At 39.5% G+C, this 18,860-nt stretch overlaps 3 protein-coding genes and 1 pseudogene across 13 annotated transcripts; 1 reads left to right on the forward strand and 3 right to left on the reverse strand.

Moving 5' to 3' along the window:
* The first annotated feature begins 4,124 nt into the window (after positions 1-4,124).
* Positions 4,125-12,525, forward strand: LOC133906434 (mannan endo-1,4-beta-mannosidase 8-like). 11 transcript variants are annotated; one of them, XM_062348336.1, is made up of 10 exons: positions 4,125-4,524; positions 4,671-4,865; positions 5,028-5,150; positions 5,240-5,451; positions 5,528-7,081; positions 7,419-9,734; positions 10,265-10,486; positions 10,603-10,642; positions 11,363-11,516; positions 11,959-12,525. In XM_062348336.1, the coding sequence occupies exons 1-5, from the start codon at positions 4,150-4,152 to the stop codon at positions 5,874-5,876; spliced, it is 1,254 nt and encodes a 417-aa protein (XP_062204320.1). In that variant the 5' UTR covers positions 4,125-4,149; the 3' UTR covers positions 5,877-7,081; positions 7,419-9,734; positions 10,265-10,486; positions 10,603-10,642; positions 11,363-11,516; positions 11,959-12,525. The 11 variants fall into 11 exon arrangements, with proteins under 11 accessions (XP_062204320.1, XP_062204318.1, XP_062204326.1 ...); XM_062348334.1 differs by lacking the exons at positions 11,363-11,516; positions 11,959-12,525 and having other exon boundaries at positions 7,419-9,529; positions 9,627-9,734; positions 10,603-11,340; XM_062348342.1 differs by lacking the exons at positions 11,363-11,516; positions 11,959-12,525 and having other exon boundaries at positions 7,419-9,529; positions 9,627-9,734; positions 10,268-10,486; positions 10,603-11,340.
* Positions 6,811-8,778, reverse strand: LOC133906436 (methylesterase 17-like). Its single transcript, XM_062348345.1, has 4 exons — positions 8,554-8,778; positions 7,999-8,139; positions 7,411-7,539; positions 6,811-7,074 (listed from the first exon to the last, which is right to left on the reverse strand). The coding sequence occupies exons 1-4, from the start codon at positions 8,776-8,778 to the stop codon at positions 6,811-6,813; spliced, it is 759 nt and encodes a 252-aa protein (XP_062204329.1).
* Positions 9,361-10,343, reverse strand: LOC133906832 (methylesterase 17-like). The gene is made up of 3 exons (XM_062348843.1): positions 10,311-10,343; positions 9,603-9,741; positions 9,361-9,512 (listed from the first exon to the last, which is right to left on the reverse strand). The coding sequence occupies exons 1-3, from the start codon at positions 10,341-10,343 to the stop codon at positions 9,361-9,363; spliced, it is 324 nt and encodes a 107-aa protein (XP_062204827.1).
* Positions 11,961-15,377, reverse strand: LOC133906833 (protein CHLORORESPIRATORY REDUCTION 6, chloroplastic-like; annotated as a pseudogene).
* Between the last annotated feature and the right edge of the window lie 3,483 nt (positions 15,378-18,860).

The following is an 18,860-nucleotide window of genomic DNA, read 5'->3' on the forward strand; positions in this document are numbered from 1 at the left end:
TTTCGTTTTGCTATCAAACGTCCCGTTTAAACACTCGAATAAGCCGTAGCGAGCCCAATAAATCTAGGTTGTTGGTTGAAAAGAAAAAAAGTTTGGGTGGGATCTGCCGTCACCCCGATCCCCACTTTGAGCAGCCCGACTTCCCTACCGACCCGCATCAAAACCCTAGGTGCCGACCGACACCGCCCTGCCGATTGCCGCTCGCTGGTCACCCCCTGCAGCGCCACCCCGCCAGCTGCCACTCGCCGCCCCTCCCCATGTAGGCCACCCACACCCGACCGCTAGCGGCGCTGCCCTGGCCGCCACTAGCGTCCGCCGCCGTCGCGCCCGGCCACCATAGGCGTCGTGCATCGCTGGTGTGCTGCCAGCTAGCCAAGGGGCCGAAGGGCGCTTGCAGCCTATGTAGAGAGGGAGGGGGCCGGCTGACAGTAAGGAAAGAAGAAGAAGAAGAAGAAGAAGAAGAAGAAGAAGAAGAAGAAGAAGAAGAAGAAGAAGGGGGAATTTGCGTGAATTCATCGGATTTCATCATCGATTCACAATCTCGCTCTAAAGGTGACCTCTTTGTAGTCCTTAGAAGCTTGTAGTTGTGTGTGGGAATGATCGATTCCGTCGTCGGTTTAGTGTTTTGATAATCCATTTAGCGCGCAACGATTTAATTTGATTTTGAGGCTTGATGTTGGATTCGACATTTTGGTTAAAACAAAGTGGTAGGTCTTGTTGTTATCTTTTTGATGGCATGGTTTTGTTCTTTTCGGTTGAGCGGATTAGGAGTAATCGTTGAATCTATGGTGTCTTTTGTCGAGGGTTAACCCACGCAATGTGTTTGCCCTTTTGGTCTTTGACCTCGTTAGAGGGGGTTCTCGCTCGACATGCTCGATGTCATTTAAGCGTAGTGGTAGATGCCCCCCGCCCTAAACTTCAGATGTTATGTTTGCAGGGTCTTCGGGTGTAGAAAGTATTTATTTATTTTTGTGTGTTTTTGTTGAGCTAAGTGTGCGCTTGTCCAGGTGGTGTCGCCTCGAGACGCAGTTAGTGGCCGTCTTCATCGCCTGTGAAGGTAAGTGAATGTAGTGATTGCGTTATACTATAATTTGTTATTTGGTTACATCAATCTTTTAATTGTCGTACTCTCTAATAATCTATTAAATTGAATGTGAGCATATTACTTCTGTCTACCTTATGAAGATTTGACGATTTCATGGATTATAAGGTAAAAGAAGTGGGATATGTTATGTATTTGCAGATATTCATACTCTTCGTATGCAATACCTGAAGTATATTCATATGACAAGAGTTATATCTTTCGTTTATGCATGAAACATATCATAAGTACGTCATCTTGCACCGGAAGTTTTATCACCGCACTTAGCCGCGATCATAACGGTACAACATCGTATGTTATCTAAGAAGGGGTACGGTGCATACCCTTATGTTACCCGAGAAGGGGTAAGGGTGAGGAAGAATATAGCATGTGCATCCGTATGCATTTTCATGAAAGTATTTTATCTTGAAAGTTATGTTTTTCTTATGCATGAAGCATGCCATATATATATATATATATCCGTCTCATACATTTGAAATTATGTTTTTTGCTTATGCATGAAGAATGCCACATATATATATATATATATATATATATATATATATATATATATCCGTCTCATGCATTGGAAGATATGTCGCTCGTTCGCGATCGTACCGGTACAATACCGTAGGTTACCCGAGAAGGGATATGTTGCACACTCTTGCGTTGCCCATGGAACGGTAAGGGTGAAAAAGAGCATGACATGTGTATACATATGCATTCATATGGATATCTTTACTTTAATTGCATCAATATCAATCTTATGTTGGTAGAAAGTCTTTAATATCGTTTTGAATGATACTGCTAAGGTGAAGTCTTAGCTAGTGGATGATAGCATGTGGATGTTGTATTGTTAGGTTTATTTATGTTTTCAGATAATGTTACCTATTCAACTTAATATATTTTTTTGTTAAAGATGAATGTTTAATCAACTATAGCTCAATAACTTGTTAAAGTAATTCAATTGCTGAGATTTCCAAATCGCACCCTTGCTATCTTTCTAGGTGAGCCATGAGGTGATGTCGAGCATTCGAGAGGGGTAGCAGCACAGCTTATACATGTTCTGATGTTCGTTTGTCTCGTTATGGCATAGTTGTACATTTGAGATAGGTTCCTCTTACTATGATGCTTACTTCGGTTAGTATGATGTTATATTTATCTCTTGTTCTGCGATGTTTGGCTAATTATACCTCTAGTTTTAGGAGAGGTGTTACCGAAATTTTCTTATTCAGCAGGTCAGTAGGTTGGTTAGTAGCGCTTCAGACTTATGGAGGTCCCTGGGTTGTTACATTTAACCCAAACATCATGTATTAGGAGCAGTTATTTTGGTGCAAGTAGACAGCATGCATATGAGAGAGACAAACAACAAATGAGAGAAACTACATCACATAATACTACACTGGATCCTAAAAGTCAATACCTGCTCTCAGGTTGCAGTCAAAGTTAAGCAATGCAATAATAGCAAAATCAGATTCTAGAATCTAGAAATGTCAGCAATAGCTAACAGGAACACAGTGGAGTTATGAAGTTGTCAGAAAAAGTGATATTAACGCAATCCGAATCATGAAGATCAGAGCAAGTATGAGAGCAGTACACAATTATCAATAAAAATCAAAACTATTATTACGTATAAATCAAGCGGCTGAAACATATCTGGAGATCAAGAATTTCTGCAAAATCTGCAGGATGAACATTCTCAACATTGAAAGAATGTAAAGGAGCACGGTAATCAGTTTGGGAAGGTACCGGACCATATATTCGGACGTTCGGAACAGAAAGAAGGCTTTCATAGAGATATGTCCCCAACTCTTTCTGGACAACAAAAATTAATAAAAATGAGACTACTATCGCAGTAACAGCTTGATAACTCTATCTAGAAAGCACAACAAGCCCAGCCTAACAATGAACACAAAAACTGCAAAAGAATGTTTCAGGAAAAAGGATATAAACTTTGACTAAAAAAAGGAGGAAAACAATATAAAACAAAGATGCAGAACTTATATTGACCTCATATTCATGTATCTGCTCCATGCCAATGCATGAGAAATAGTCTATAGCTGCTCCCAATCCTATAGCTTCTCCAATCGCAGGAGTTCCAGCCTCAAATCTTTTAAGAAAATATACTCAAGGTCACTATCATGTAATATTCAAGGTAGCTATGTCAAGAAGGACATAATAAAATTATATACCAAAGCATTAGCTGCGGAGGTAAGCAGAACCAATGTTTTGATTAGAAACTTCTAAACGATTTGCTATGCAGTATTTGTGAATGTATGATTCTGATTAAAGGCCATCCGAGGAAATATTAGCCATTGCCATCATTGTAACAGCAGATGACTGTATTATTGTGCCATATTGTCAAGAACTTATATCACAATAGATACTGTATACCTGTACTGACTTTCTTCAGAAGATATCACAGAAGATATCCACGAGGCTGGCGCCGCCTGGAGTAGGGCTTGACGAAGCCACTAACGGTAGCGGAGCCGGGGAAGCAGCGCAGCGCCACAGTCGCCATGCGCGCCGTCGCGACTCTGGTGACGAATGCAAAAATGATTTTTTTAAATAATATTATTTTATTAAAGATTTGTAGAAATATAAGTTAAACTAAGAAAATGCAGATATATGTGTCTATGGATATTCGATGTGCCAATAATTAATTTCTAAGACCATTTCCAGGGAGTTCTTTCGCGGACGAGAATATGTTCGCGAAATGATTCTTGTTTCTTTCAGCGTTTTAACAATTTCTCTTTCGGGAGGTGATCATCTCTTTCTTTCCCTTCACGAATCCGTTCAAAGTAAAACTGTTACAGATGAGAGAAAATAAAAGAATTGAAAATGAAGAAGAGAATCAGAAAGAGAATGAAATAAAAAAAATATGGTTAAGGATGTTCTAAGGTCTCTTATCATCTATATTCATAGATGATATTTAAAAAAAAATTATAATTTTTTATATGATTTCGGATGAAGATAATTTTCATACGAAAATTATAAATATGAACGATAAACTTTATATGAAATACATAAGAGCAGACTCGAGAAGCCGCTGCGTTGCGTTGACCACCATGGAATCGGCGAGGAATTTGGCGTGTCCTCGCCTCGCAGAGCCACCGCTTCAGGTAACGCCTCGCGTGTCACTCCTCCACTGTCTCCTCCTCGCCTCCCTCTCCGTCATGCCGCCGGACGCTGACGACTGGGCAGTGGTGGAGCGCCGGGGCCCCCACCTGTGGGCGTCGGGGCGGCCCTTCGTCGTCCACGGGTTCAACACCTACTGGCTCATGTACTTCGCTGCCGACCACGCCACGCGCCCGGCGGTCACCGCCGCCATCGCCGAGGCCGCAGCCGCGGGCCTCAACGTGTGCCGCACCTGGGCGTTCAACGACGGGGGCCACCGCGCGCTGCAGATCAAGCCCTTCTCCTACGACGAGGAGGTCTTCCAGGTGAGCGCGCGCTCATTGCCACGTGCACGGCGCCTGTTTGATGAAATGCGTGGCCCAGTGCCTTGTTTCATCAAACGGTTTCTTCGATTTGCCTTGTCCCTTTTTGTTAGTGCTGATAACTGAGCCTAGCATTCCAATTTTGTCAGGCATTGGATTTCGTGATCAGCGAGGCAAGAAAGCATAAGATGAGGTTGATACTGTCACTGTGCAATAACTGGGAAGATTATGGAGGGAAGGCACAGTATGTAAGGTGGGGAAAGGAGGCTGGCCTAAATCTTACTTCTGATGATGACTTCTTCTCTGATCCAACAATTAAGAGCTACTACAAAGCTTTTGCTAAGGTAGACTTTCTGCTTCTATGGCTCAAAATGGGAGAAATAGACCTCATCATATTCATAGCATCATGAATTGGATTGTTAAGAACAGCCAGTTTTTAATTCAGTTTTCTGTTTTGTCACCCTTTTGTCATGCCTTACAGTTGCAATTACATTTCCACTTCTTAGGCTATTTTGACAAGAATAAACACAATCACAAATGTGGCCTACAAAGATGATCCCACAATTCTTGCCTGGGAGCTGATTAATGAGCCACACTGCCCTTCAGATCCATCAGGCGACACACTGCAGGTCCTTATTTTAATTTTACTTTGGTGCAGTTTGCGTTTTCCTTTTAATTTTGATCATTACACATTGTTTAACACTACGATTCCTTGTAGGCATGGATAGAAGAGATGGCATCTTATGTGAAAACTAAAGACCCACTGCACCTTTTAGAGATCGGTGTTGAAGGGTTTTATGGTCCATCTACTCCGGAATTCTTGCGTGTGAACCCAGATGATTATTCAGGAAATGCTGGAACAGACTTCATTAGGAACCATCGTGCACTAGGAATTGATTTGGCTTCAGTTCATATTTATTCTGACACTTGGTAATTTCTCATGTTCAATTCTATGTGAATTTAGAAATGGAATTGATTACCTTGACAGGGCTGATCCTTTTGCTAGGTTGCCTAACTCTGTAGAGGAAAATCACCTCGAGTTCGTGAAAACTTGGATGCAACAACATATCGATGATGCGGCCAACTTGCTTGGGATGCCAATTCTGATCGGGGAGTTTGGGATATCACTTAAGGATGGGAAATTTGGCAATGAGTTCCGTGAAGCTTTCATGCAGACAGTTTACAGCATTTTCTTGAGCTCTTGGAAGACTGGAGTGATTGGAGGAGGCTGCCTTGTTTGGCAGCTCTTCCCTGAAAGCGCAGAGCACATGGATGATGGTTATGCAATTATTTTTGCAAAAGCACCATCCTCATTAAACTTGCTTGCAAATCACTCGAGGAGTCTGGAATGTTGAGAATGTACTGCCTCCCTGCTTCTTATATGAGTATATGACACAGTCCATGTTACAAGTTTTTTTTTTCAAGCCAAAAACATTTCTGAGAAGCTGAATGTTCAATGTGTAAATTGTAAGGCCCTAGTGGTGACACGTGCGAGTATGATGCACAATAATGCATGCTGATCTCTGGCCCTAAAAAACAATGTGCTGCTAAACAAAAGGGTAAATATTAAATTGTGAAATGAAGTTCCGTCCTTCCATCATGCACCTACCTAATTTCATTTCAACAATATCCTTATACAACTGAAGTACTTTCTTGTTTGCACATAAACTGATGTTTGTTCCTTTATATACCATGAGTTGGTTGTCTAGCATGAAATTGTTTGAAATGAAAATTCTATTGTCCATCATCTGAGAACATTACAGGTAAGAGATGTCCAATAGTTCTCTCATGTGATTGTTGTTATCAAATAAAATGGAGAAATATGTTCTTCCTTACCACTTATGTAGTTTATGGAAAACAAGTACTTAGTGATGTCAGAAGTTTGCTTCCTTACTACTTTTGTACTTTATGAAAAAAGGAACTCTTAAAAAGCCTCTATTATATAAATAAGGACTGGCCAAACTTATGTAGACCTCAATCCTCTGTGCAGTACTGCAGTCAAACCCGAAGTGCCATCTATATTCTTCTCTTTTTCCGGATGGCATGTAAGTGTAACTAAAATGGAAATTATAAAAGGCTCTGACTTGAGTTACTTGTTCAAAAAATTGAAGGGAAGTGTTACCACTGAACTTTTACTTGCACCCTTAAACCATTTATGATGATGTACCTTGAAGATTCACTGAGAAGCATGTTTAACCGAAGCTGAGATCCTAAATCTGGTGATGATTATTGTGTGTGCGTGATTACAAGAATTTGGGCAAGCCCACTTTGTAGCTTTGTGCATAGACATCATAGAGATTTGACTATCAATTTAAAGAGCTCTTCTGGTGCTGAAAAGAAGGGGCTGTGATCTGTGTCTATGACCAAAACCTCACTGGGTGGCCACTTCTTGACCATGGAATCTTGCTGTTGAGGGCTCAACATGTGGTCACGCTCTGTCTTTATGAAAACCCGTTTGATTCGATTCAGTCTCTCGTCATCTCCATCGAAGCTTGCAGTGCTGATAGCGGTTGCAGGCCACGGACGCATCAACATTGAAGCAAGGACCGATTCCTACCAGGTAAAAATAAGTATGCATAAGTAAATTTTGCATAATTATTTGCTTCTTGATTGGAGCATGATGTTTAGTTATTCAGGACATAATTGGTCAAGAAATATGAATGGGAAATAATAAACAATATCCTTTTGGAAGTTATATAATGGACTACAATAATACGATGTTCAAATTTAGGTGATATAATCAATACAGTCTAATAAAGAGAGTGGATTTGGTGAGCACATGCCCACATATGTAAACTATGCATGGTTGCACTGTGAGATGGTTTTCCATTCTTGCTTCAATGTTTCTCAATTCCAGGGCACATTTCATACAATATAAATGTATTATACCTCTTCAGGGCTTTGTTGGGATAGTCGATCACGCTGGAATTCTGGTCTTAAGGCAACAGATGTTGGAGGATCATCTGCTCCTGCACCGAGTGTCAACTCAACCTCGTTTAGGGGCAAAGTTGGTAACCCCTGTTATACATTAACATTGCAGAGGATGTAGTTAGTCATACATAGTATTACAAGTCTATAATGATGAAATAAATAACAGAAGGTTAAAAATATATCGTGAATTAAGGAAAGTTGACATAATAATTATTCTAGAGCTCTTCCAAATTCCCTGTACTTTCTGTTTCATGTCTAAAATACAAATGGCTATACTGAGAACAAGCCAGTTTTTTTCTTCTTTAGGAAGTATTAGGTGCCTGTTTGACATTATCCACCATATTTACCCTACTTTTTATCATACACATTTTAGCTACTAAAGATCAGTTATTACATTTTTTCAAAGAAAATATTAATGGTTACATTCTTTATATTTGTAGTGTATGTATATGTTTATTTGCTGTATAGTTTGTCAGTTATATTCTCATCAGTTGCTAGGTGGCTTATGCTATATGAAGAGAAGAAAGAGAAGCTTAAAAACATTACATCTTTCTTATCTTCATCAGTTTGAAATCCAAATGGTAGCATTGTAGCTGCCACAAAAAATGCTTGCCTGATCCTGTCAACAAATTCATGCATTGCATGAATCACACTCAGTCCTCCAGCACCATGTCCGACTAGAATCATCTGAAATTAGAATGAAATGACTTAACACGTAGACCAAATCTCCTTTCGTATGTCCATATTCTTCACAATTTTGAACATTGTTCATAAATAGCTTGTTAACTACCTTCAGAATTTTTGTTGGAGCTATAATTTCTTAAATTTGTTCATACTACACAGCCATGGCGTAAGTTGTTAGCTCAGGTGTTAATCTGGATACAAAGATCATAACTTAATTGCACTTCAGATTGTTTTAAACAAGTTTCAACTACTTTCATGTAATCTGATTTCACACTTTTTATTCACAATAGCATAAGGTATTTTTCTGCTGGTCATTTCCATTGCAAGACATAGTACTGACATTATAGGTTGAGCCAAGATGTTGCTTAATACAAATCACTGGACAGAAAGGAGGAAGAGATGAGCCTATGCATGTACCTTTTCCCCCTCTGGCAAGTCCGAGATGAGGTCTATGAGCGGCTTGTCGTACTGCTTGAATGACCGAACGATGTTGGGGTCGGTAGGGTCAACGCCACCTCCGGCAAGATCAATGCATGTGACACGGTAGCCGGAGCCCTCAAGAAGCCAGCGGAGCTTGAACCAGCACCAGCCTCCATGACCTTCACCGTGAACAAGCACAAAGTGCTCCCTTGCCATGCCCATTTAGTCTGACCTCTGGCTATCAATCTAAATTTGCTACCATGGATGGAATATAACTACCTGATGGACATCCAGCAGGGGGGACTGCATTTGCGACTGCATTTGCGTGGCCAAGCCCAAATGTCAAACCGAGCAGATATCCAGTTAATTCTATTTTAAATAGGGGGTCTTAGGAGATGCCTACATTTCTGGCATGCAAAATGGCTGAAAATGGTATATCATGCAGGATGTAGCGTGTGGATGAGCAAGTTTCTCTCCTTGCATTGTGTGTGGCTTTTGGCCGTCTTACTTGATGGATTTCTACTTTTGATTTATTGCTATCTTGCTTCATTGCTGGTTGGCGTATCCAGAGCTCAAACATAATGCATTCATTACAAAAGTTCTACTGCAAACAGATGATGTAGACATGCGCTTATAACATTTCACCGTGATGTGTACTAATCTGATTTGCATTTCAACTTCTGTTTTTTCCTTGTTGGAGAAATAACAACACCCTATTGGTAAATGATTACTTAATTGGTATATAGCATCAAACAATGAACAGTTGAAGTATCCGCTGGGATTGGGAATATGATACACTAGCTCTCACAAGGACTTGAGGATCAGCTCGAGGAGATGCTCTGGTGCAGAGAAGAAAGGGTTGTGATCTGTGTCCATAACCGTCACCTCACTGGGTGGCCACCTGCGGATCATAGCCTCCTGCTGCTCAAAATATGATCCTGAACAAATGTGGCGTCCTGAACAAATGTTAACAGTAAGGGTTCTCGAAATATGATCCACAAATGATTCGCTGCGGCAATTCATTAACTTATGTTGTAATTGTGTACCTCCTGCGGGCTCTTTTGATACAGGATTGCATTCTGATACTCCTTTCTCAGTGCCACGCTTGTAGGTGGATGGATGGTCTTGCCACAGACCAAATTTCAGGCCATACACATCCCCAACCTCGGGTAAATCAGGTACACCCTGTTGATTTTCAAATGAAAGTTTTAGAAAATGTTACTGTTGTTACCGGATATAAGAGGGATACTTGAATAAAGTTGTAACAAGAGGGCAGTCAGGCACAGGGGAAACCGAATGACATCTTTGATGTCTTGTTCTGTTAGGTAGCCAAACGGTAGCATGGTTGCTGCTATGAAGATGGCTTGTTTAATCCTGTCTGCGAACAAATGCATTGCGTTGGTCAGGCTTAGCCCTCCTGCGCTGTCTCCTACCAAAATTACCTGAGAAAGAATGGCAACATTGGATTTGAATGTCATCAATCAGTAACAGAAACATCTATTTAGTTACCTAAAGTGCATCAATTTAGTTCCATGACAGAGCATTAGTCTGAACTGAACTAGGTCTATATACAGGTCAGTAGTCTGAATTTAACTATAACTATATGTTTATGCTTCAGGCGTGCACTGTACTTCATGCAATGAATCTATGATACGGTGCAATGATAGAAGAGAACATGAAGCTAAATTATACTGGTTCACTTTTGTAGAAGAGATGATGCCGTGCATAAAGTTGCAAATGGATGCGTAAGATACGATCACCTCGTCGCCGTCCGGCAAGGCCGCCATGAGTTGATGAACAGCGCGTCATACTCATCGAACGACCGGACGTTGGGGTAGACGCGGCTGCCGGCGGCTCCAGCGAGGTCGATGCAGGAGACAAGGTGGCCGGAGCCCTGGAGCAAGGCACAACAGACGAGGAAGGATTCAAGGTGTGGATCTTTTCATCGCTAGATTGTATAACTTGGACCTTGTTTATGTCCAAAGCATGTTAGACCTTGTCAATGAGATAAAAACATACGATTCTTGTTATGTTTTTATGTCTCAGGTACTGAGAAGAAGATCCATTCCAAGATTAAGATACAAAGGTGCCCTGAAAATAATTCCAAGAAACAAAGGCACACACAGAACTTAAGGGGCAGAAAGAGCGAAAGCATTTAACTGGAAATTTCAGGCAGATAGGCCTTGTTGGGTGTCCAATATTTGGGCCAAACATTTAAATTTGAACGTAACTAGTTGGGCCTAACCATGTTTTGGACTTGTATTCAACATCATAGTTTAGATTGGATTTTATACATTGACTAGTGTTGTGCTCGTGCGTGGCAACGGGGGCTCTATTTTAACACTGCAACATGTGTCACCATTAGCTTAATTAGCACAGCAACGATTATAATTTTAGATGTAGAATATTCATAAACAATTATGAATCAGTCTTAAATAGAAATCAATGAAGAGGATTAATTGACGGTGCATATTTGTATTTTTCATAGAAGATAGATTGAAAGGGTTTATAAAGACTATAAAAAGGTCAATGAAAATTATAACTTCTTTGTTTGTGAGTACACAAAACTGAATGATTAATATATGCATATTGTTACTAGGTGCTAAATAGAAACATCTCCTTAACTCAAAAACGCATTATGTCAGTGTAGTTGTAATATACGTCTATCAGTATAATAAAACTTGTAGGTTAATAACTTTGTATGTAATCACGGACTTGATTCCTTCCTATAGCATTATGTCAGTGTAGTTTGATCCTATTTAGCAATCATCTGTTACCCGTTGATGGCGTTTGAATGATACTGAAGGAGAAGAAGAACCTCAAGCTGTGGAGGAACGACAAAGATGTATGGATAACCTGAACAGGCCAACCAAGCCAAGAATTTTTGAGCTGCTAGAACCCCATGTGCTACCGTGCTACCAACAATGATCAAGGGGAGGCATCAAGCCGTTGTCCAAAAGGTCTCTAACAACCGGTTTAAAATCCTCCTAAATCCATTTCTGGAGTCTTTCACTGTATAATTTTCTGGTAAACAAGAGATATCTTTGTGAGGTAATTCCGATTCTATTGCTTCAAAATTGTGAATACTTGGGTTGCACTATCCATGCTCATCAAATTGCTATTCACCTAGAAATCAATGAAGGCTTCCCTGAAATAGTTAACATAATGCAAAGTCTATCATACAATAATTTGCCCTCGTTTGCATACACCCTGCTGCTGCTTAAACACAACAACAACACAGGCCATGAGCAACCTGACAGAATCAGAAGCTCCTCCAACAAAAGTAAATTTCTGTAGAATTTTGCACCTTGATATTCCTGTATACAAGTAGCACCGATTAGATGACTGTGATGAACTACAATTGATTCCCTGGGATGATCCTTAAACTGCTTCCATTTTCAGTTTTATAGATTTTATCATGAAGGATGAACAGGGTACTTCTCGATCAAGTCGAACAGCTCATCTCCTATGCCAAGCCAAGCATCCTGGCCATGTCTGTCGTCTTCAACCACGGCTTGGGTTGGTTCTGCTGCTTCAGCCACAATTTCACAACAAACACTTTCTTCATCACAAAGAGCTCCAGCGCCTCTGGGTTGAAGACGACAGAGTCACATGCTCATGTGCGCTTCATCCACATAGGTTTGCATACAGTAAATTTTTTGAGAAGATGCATAAAGAACTAGCTAAAAGACACTGAAGAATCATGAGGTGTGCCAAGATGTACATGTGTTGAATTCAAAAAAAAAAATTTGAAACCATTTCTCTCATTAAGTACCTGGTGAGGGACCAGCATTGCAGCATATTTGGCAAGCTCGCCAGCTCTCCAGTCAAGCATAACCGGAAACCAAGGGTAAGCAGAATCAAGCCTCACGAACCAGAGCCATATGTTAGGGAGCTCTGACAGCTCCCACGTGTCGTATTGATCCTCTCTCTCGTAGTTTATGGTGAACCCAACAGTTCGATCCAAAATATTTCTCGAGTCAGCTGAATATTATACATAAACTTCTTGTCAGAACATGAAATTGGTGAATGACAATTGCAATGACTTGTTGTTCTGGATATGATTGTGAATCTGGCGTTAATGAACTCAAGTCACCAAGTGCTTCTTTAACAGGTGATAGATCGAGCGTTCGGATGGTATCGTTATTAATAACAATTTCAAAGCTCCCTTCTGTAGGCAACGGTGGAGGTTGGACTTATGGGGTCTCTGCAGAAAAACTCAAATTTACTCACTAATCAAAGAACTAAATTTGGAGATGAGGATGATGCTAGAAATTTCAAGAAAACTATGGTGTCAAGACGTGAAGTGTAGAGACAACCAAATGAAACTATATACTATTGAGCAAGAACGAGAGGTACCTCTGGTATGCATGAATGCACAGGCTCAATTGCAGTTCCTTGAGACGATGGCGAACCACTGATAATAATAAATCAAGAGAGTGGTGCAATACTGGTGCTCACAACATCAATGGACGAATTGCTATTTGCCATTAAACAGTTTGCATATACTTTGAAGCCATATTTCTATGTTAATTTATTCTTCCAGACCTTTGGTATTCTAATAGGCATATTAGTTAAAAAGGATCTTCAAAATCAGAAAGTGGCAAACTTGGAAACAATCAGGAAGTAAAAGACTGCTGCTCTTGTTTGGACAATACAGACCCTCTGTGTCGAATGGTGAATGGCTGTCGGGCCGGCACAAGATGAGACTTATGACAACATACACATTAAAGCATAAGAAGTGTTTTATGACTTGTTTCAGCTGCTCCTAAATCATGATCTACATAGCTGAGCATAGAAATCTGAATAAAACTATTGTTGAGCTCTTAGGACACTAAAATCCACGAACCAGCCCATTAGCTCTTTGAGTATTTGATTAATTTCAGTTGATTGATGAGTTATTTTCTCTAATTGCAGTCGCTTTGTTCACATCATTCAGAGCATCAATTTAGCGTTGAGACATTTAGAACATCAATTTAGTGTTGATTTTTAATTAGTAGAAGAAAAAATCACCGTCTTGGTCCATAGAGAGGGAGATCGGAGTTGCTGGAGGGGTTGAACGCCACGTGTGTGGTGAACCCGGTCACCCTCTCCGCTGCCGCCGCCGATGGTTCCACGGTTGCCTGGAACCGGGTGGGCAGCTATGTCACACGGGAGGCCGGATGAATCACCGGTGGGCTGCAGCTGCCATGTCACGCCAAGGCAAACCGGTGCGAGCTGATAGGAAGGGGGTAGTGGGCGGCGGCTATGGCCATGTAGGGCGCGTGAGTGGCTGCCAGTGTCATGGGGTGAGATGGAGCGGAGCAGTGGCTGCTCGTAAGTCTCATCTTGTTGGCGGGGGTCTCGGAGTCAGAGGCAGAGGCGGAGGCGGAAGGGATCGCCGCGGCGGGCGTGAGGCTATCGGTGAGGGGGTCGTAGGTGGCCCATCCCGAGACCCCGGAGGTGGGTGAGGAGGAGGAGAGGAAGCAGGGGTGGGTGGAGATCGGGGGATGAGGGAGGCGAGGGGTCTGGGGTCGGAGGAGGAGGTGGTGGAGGCAGCGAGAGAGGCGAAGGAGGGACCACCTGTTAGAACATGGGTAGGACGTTCTGGTTGGTGTGAAAAATACTACGTATTATTTAAGTAGCAGAGATGTTGGGTCATCTTTGAAAAAAGGTCGGTATTGGATTAGTGGCCGGCCGGAGTGAGCGACAACAACATGATTGCAGAAGCTCGTTGCATCCAAAGATCCAAGTATTTTGCAGTCTGTGCCATAGAGAATTTTTTCACTAATTGTTGCAAAATGTCATACTAACAGACTATGGACTTCAAACTGGCCTGTTAATTCTACAACTTGAATGTGTACCAACATCTAGATATGACTACTACAACTTGAAATCAGACTGAGAAATGAGAATTCTAGACATTTGATTGATACTACATAGCTCTTCCTCTTGTCGCCCATTTGGAAAAAATTATAAAAATAGACATCCATTTGAAAAAATAAAAATAAAAATAGGTTATTATCGCCTGTTGAAGGATGATTTTCCATCAGGTGCCAGGTTAAAAAACACTACGTACATTTTATTGCTCTCAAAATTCAAAACATTATCGAAACAGTCATGAAAAATTCTGAAAAAAGAGTATATTGTAGTGGATGCTATAATCCATCTTAAAAAAAATTCAATTCAAATAATTTCTTTTACAATGAAAAACAAAAAAGACAAATTTCATTGTACACAATTAACAAACTATGCACAATAAAATTTATCTTTTTTATTTCTCATCGTACAAATCACATTTATGTTTGAATTTTTTAGAGTTAGATTATAGTATTCTCTACCACATATATTTTTTCAAAATTTTTCATGACTATTTCGATAGTATTTTGAATTTTGAGAGTAATATAACACAATATTTTTTGATTTTTAACATGTCATCCGTTGAAAGGACGATATATTTATATGTACCCCTATTTATGTGTATATGGATCAATAGGGTTTGGGGTTCCTTGTCGTTGCCCTTAAACCTCACGGGAACCCTATTTATGTGTACTGGGATGAACTCCTTCTTCTTTTTTTGGTTCTGTTAGGATATATGTTAGTTACGTAGCTGAGATTAAATCCAACACTTTATATATATATATATATATATATATTGGTGTATGTTAGTGAAAATGTGTTTGGACAGCGTGAGGCACGAGGGACCGAGGGAACATCAAAGCACACGTCCCTTTTGTGTCGACGTTGTCCTTGAAAATCAAGCATAACTAGCCGAATGACGCGACCTGCTGCCACCATGTGGTTGCTTGCCATTCCAGCTGAGACCTTTGGCTTTCTGCCATTCCAGCTGAGACCTGTGGCTTTCTTTGTAATTAGACACGGGCTAGTTGTGTTTATCGTTGATACGATGTAATTTCCTCTTGCTCAGTATTGCGGGGCTATTTACTATGTAACCAACTCTTTTACTCTCCTGCTATATAATTTTTTGAGACATCCTCTTACCTAAGTTAAAAAAAAAGACCTTTGGTTTTGGTTTGAGCTGGGGCGCGAGGTGCTAAGCCTCCTTACCCTCTAGTCCTCCGTGGAGAAGAACTAGAGATAGAAAAATAAAAAGAAAAAGGAAGAAGAAAAGGGGTTGAGAGAGGAAGAAGGAGATGAGCCCCTATAATCCGACACTGGGTTTGGGTGACCAGTATGGAATTTATTATTATTATTTTTTATGGAAATTTCAAAAATATTGCTTAAATTAAAAAAATTACAAAAGCAATCCACTTCCGTGAGATGGTTATGCGAAAACTAGTTTTAACACAATCAAAAAGCGAAAACTGGAGTTTTCAAAATTTGGAAGCGCGAAAACATTTTCACGGGATGGTTTCGCAAAAACCGCAAATTTTCACGAGATGGATGTGCGAAAATAAAGTTTTAGCGATACGGTTGTGCGAAAATAGTTTTCGCAGGATGATTCGTAGGATGATTGTACGAAAATAGAGTTTTCACACAATCATTGTGCGAAAACTGTTTTCGTACATTCAATCTGTGAAAACTCCCCGCACTATTCCCCCCGTGCGTGCCATCGTCTCTTTTATTTGCCAGTGTGCACTGTCGATCGCCTCCCCGCATTCGCTCAGTCAATTGGTTGCAAGAGAAGAGGAAGAACAGAAGGGAGAAGGAGGGAGAGGAAGAAGAAAGAAGGAGGGAGAAGGAAGAAGAGAAGGAAGGAGGAGGAAGGGAGAGGAGGGAGAAAGAGGAGAAGGGAGAAGGGAGAAGAAGGAAAAGGTAATTTTTTTGTTGTAGTATTTTTTTTGTTAGTTTTGTTATTGTTTATGTTATATACTTTTAGATATATAGAAATTAGATATTACAATTTCGTTGTGAATTAGATACTTTTTGATCTATGTATAAATAATTTAAATTAGGTTATACACATTAGACATATGCAATATTTATTTTAGGATACATGAGTAGGGTAACAAATTATATATATTTAGTTTTTTTTTATCATATAGATGTACAAATAAATTTGAGATATTAGTTATAGTTTTTAGTTATGTTTTATATTGTAATTTTTTTAGATTTAGATAATTTTAGTATTATCTAGTTATACATATATGTAAGCTTTAATTATAGATTAAAAAAAGAATTTAGGTTATGCTGGTTTAATATGTAAGTAAGATTAGGCATTAGAAAGATTAATTGTATGTTATATTTTAGGTTTACACATTGAAAAATATTAATTGTAGGTTTAATATGTATGTAAGATTAGAGATTAGAAAGATTAATTTTAGGATATATTTTAGGTTACCAAGATTTATTTATGGTATAGAAATTAGAGGTCCATAAATTTTTACTTGAGTAGTACGTTAAGAATTTTTTTATTAATAGAAAAATAAGTTGATAATTTGTTTGATATATTTTTTATGTCACAGTTATATCAAACCCTATAAGTCTTAGAGTTTTCTATAGAAATGATCAAATCTGGAACGATCCATCTGATGTTGATTTGAGCAATTTTTTATTTACCATCCTTGAGCACCCAAATCTTGATGGTACAAGGATGAAAAGATGATAATGTGGTTCACCTAATATTTTCAGTTGCACCTTGCCGAATGATGAAACACTTGCAAAAGAAGAAAGAGAAAGCAGTAGAACACATGGTTTATAGCATGAGCATCAATGAGTACCGTTTCGAGATAACCCTGAGATCAAAAGAGGAGTGGGTAGCGATACCAGAATTGTTACTCATGAGGTGAACCTAGGACAAGTTTTGAATGGATAGTGTGAATGAAGCTGCAACAAATCGAAGATTTTATATATCCCATGTTCTCATGTGTTGGCTGCATTATCCAAGTGGGAGTGTGAACCTCATTATATGTGTCACCATTTTACTTTAAGAAAAATATGGTGCAGATCTGGAAAGGGGAGTTCTATGGATTCAGTGTGCAAGATGACTTCACAGTTTATGACAGACATATGCCAATATATCTGCCCCCTATGATATTACTTAGATATAGCTATGGGAAGGGTGGTCGGTCGCAGACTAGGCGTATTCGTAACGATATGGATGAAGTTAAAGTTGGCGGGGGCCTGTGAGGAGGTGCAGTGGATGTGATGAGTTTTGTCATAACGCAAAGAATTGCCCACAATCTAACCGCAACGATGCTGGAGCAGGACCATCCATCAGTAGTCGGCGTGGGAGAGGTGTTCGTGTAGGACAAGCAATGCACGGGATTGGGGCATACTAGGAGGGATATGCTATCTAGGAATTATGTGTTTATATATTTATTTGTATATGATTTATGTAAACCGATGTAAGAACTATGTGGTAACATTTGTGTATTATTTATTAAGAACTATATGATACTATTTGTGTATTATTTGTCCCTGTTGTAAGAATTATGTGTTATAATATGTGTACTAGTTGTGTTCGGTATTTGTAGTTTCTAAATGTGTTTTCCCCATTATACATTATCTGTGTAACCTCCTTTGTGTAACATATGTGCTACCTCTTTTGCAGGGATGAAGCCATCGTACGAGCTTTTGGATAGTTCTTTGGACCATCATCACCGCGGCCTGTTACAGGCCACGTGTGGCCCTAAGAAGCACGCGAAGCTGATAGAGAAAGGGAGTGAAAGGACTATTTTAATTCTCTAAGATATGTTAAGTTTAACATCGGCACATTATTAGATTAGTCTTTAGATGTACCGTACATACTAATGTTTGTTATCGTTATTTCTAGCTTAGGGTCCATTCACGCTACGACAAAAAACCCCAGGTTTTATGTAATATTTATCAGCGTATATAACCTCTATGTCGGATTCTATGATAATTATGCTTTGCAACTACTATTGTTTGAAAAAATATATTTTGTATCGTCTCAAGGTTATTTCACTTAAAAAATTACTCACACAATTTTACATCAAATAAATTAAGAAATGTCAATAAAATTATATCAAACCAAATATTAAGAAAAACATGAACCACTCTGTATTGCCGTTTGAATAACTATTTGAAAAGCAAACATTTTTTGCGGAACCCGTCACTACAAATATTTTTTGCATGCATAAAAAATTAAACTCATTTTCGTATTTTCTGTACTAAAAAAGGCAAAAGAATTTTTTTCGCATGACCAATTAGTGAAAAAAATTAATTTTCAATTTTCACTGTGCGAAAAATATTTTCGCTCTTTCAATTATAGAAAACAATTTCTATATTTCAATTAGAAAAATTCAAGTTTTCGTGCATTGAATGAGCAAAAACCTAGTTTTCGCTTTTTGATAGTGCGAAAACTAGTTTTCGCAGAACCATCTCGTGACATCTGTAGGTTA

The sequence above is a fragment of the Phragmites australis genome, chromosome 23 (genome assembly GCF_958298935.1).
Source record: "Phragmites australis chromosome 23, lpPhrAust1.1, whole genome shotgun sequence".
Taxonomy (NCBI): domain Eukaryota; kingdom Viridiplantae; phylum Streptophyta; class Magnoliopsida; order Poales; family Poaceae; genus Phragmites; species Phragmites australis.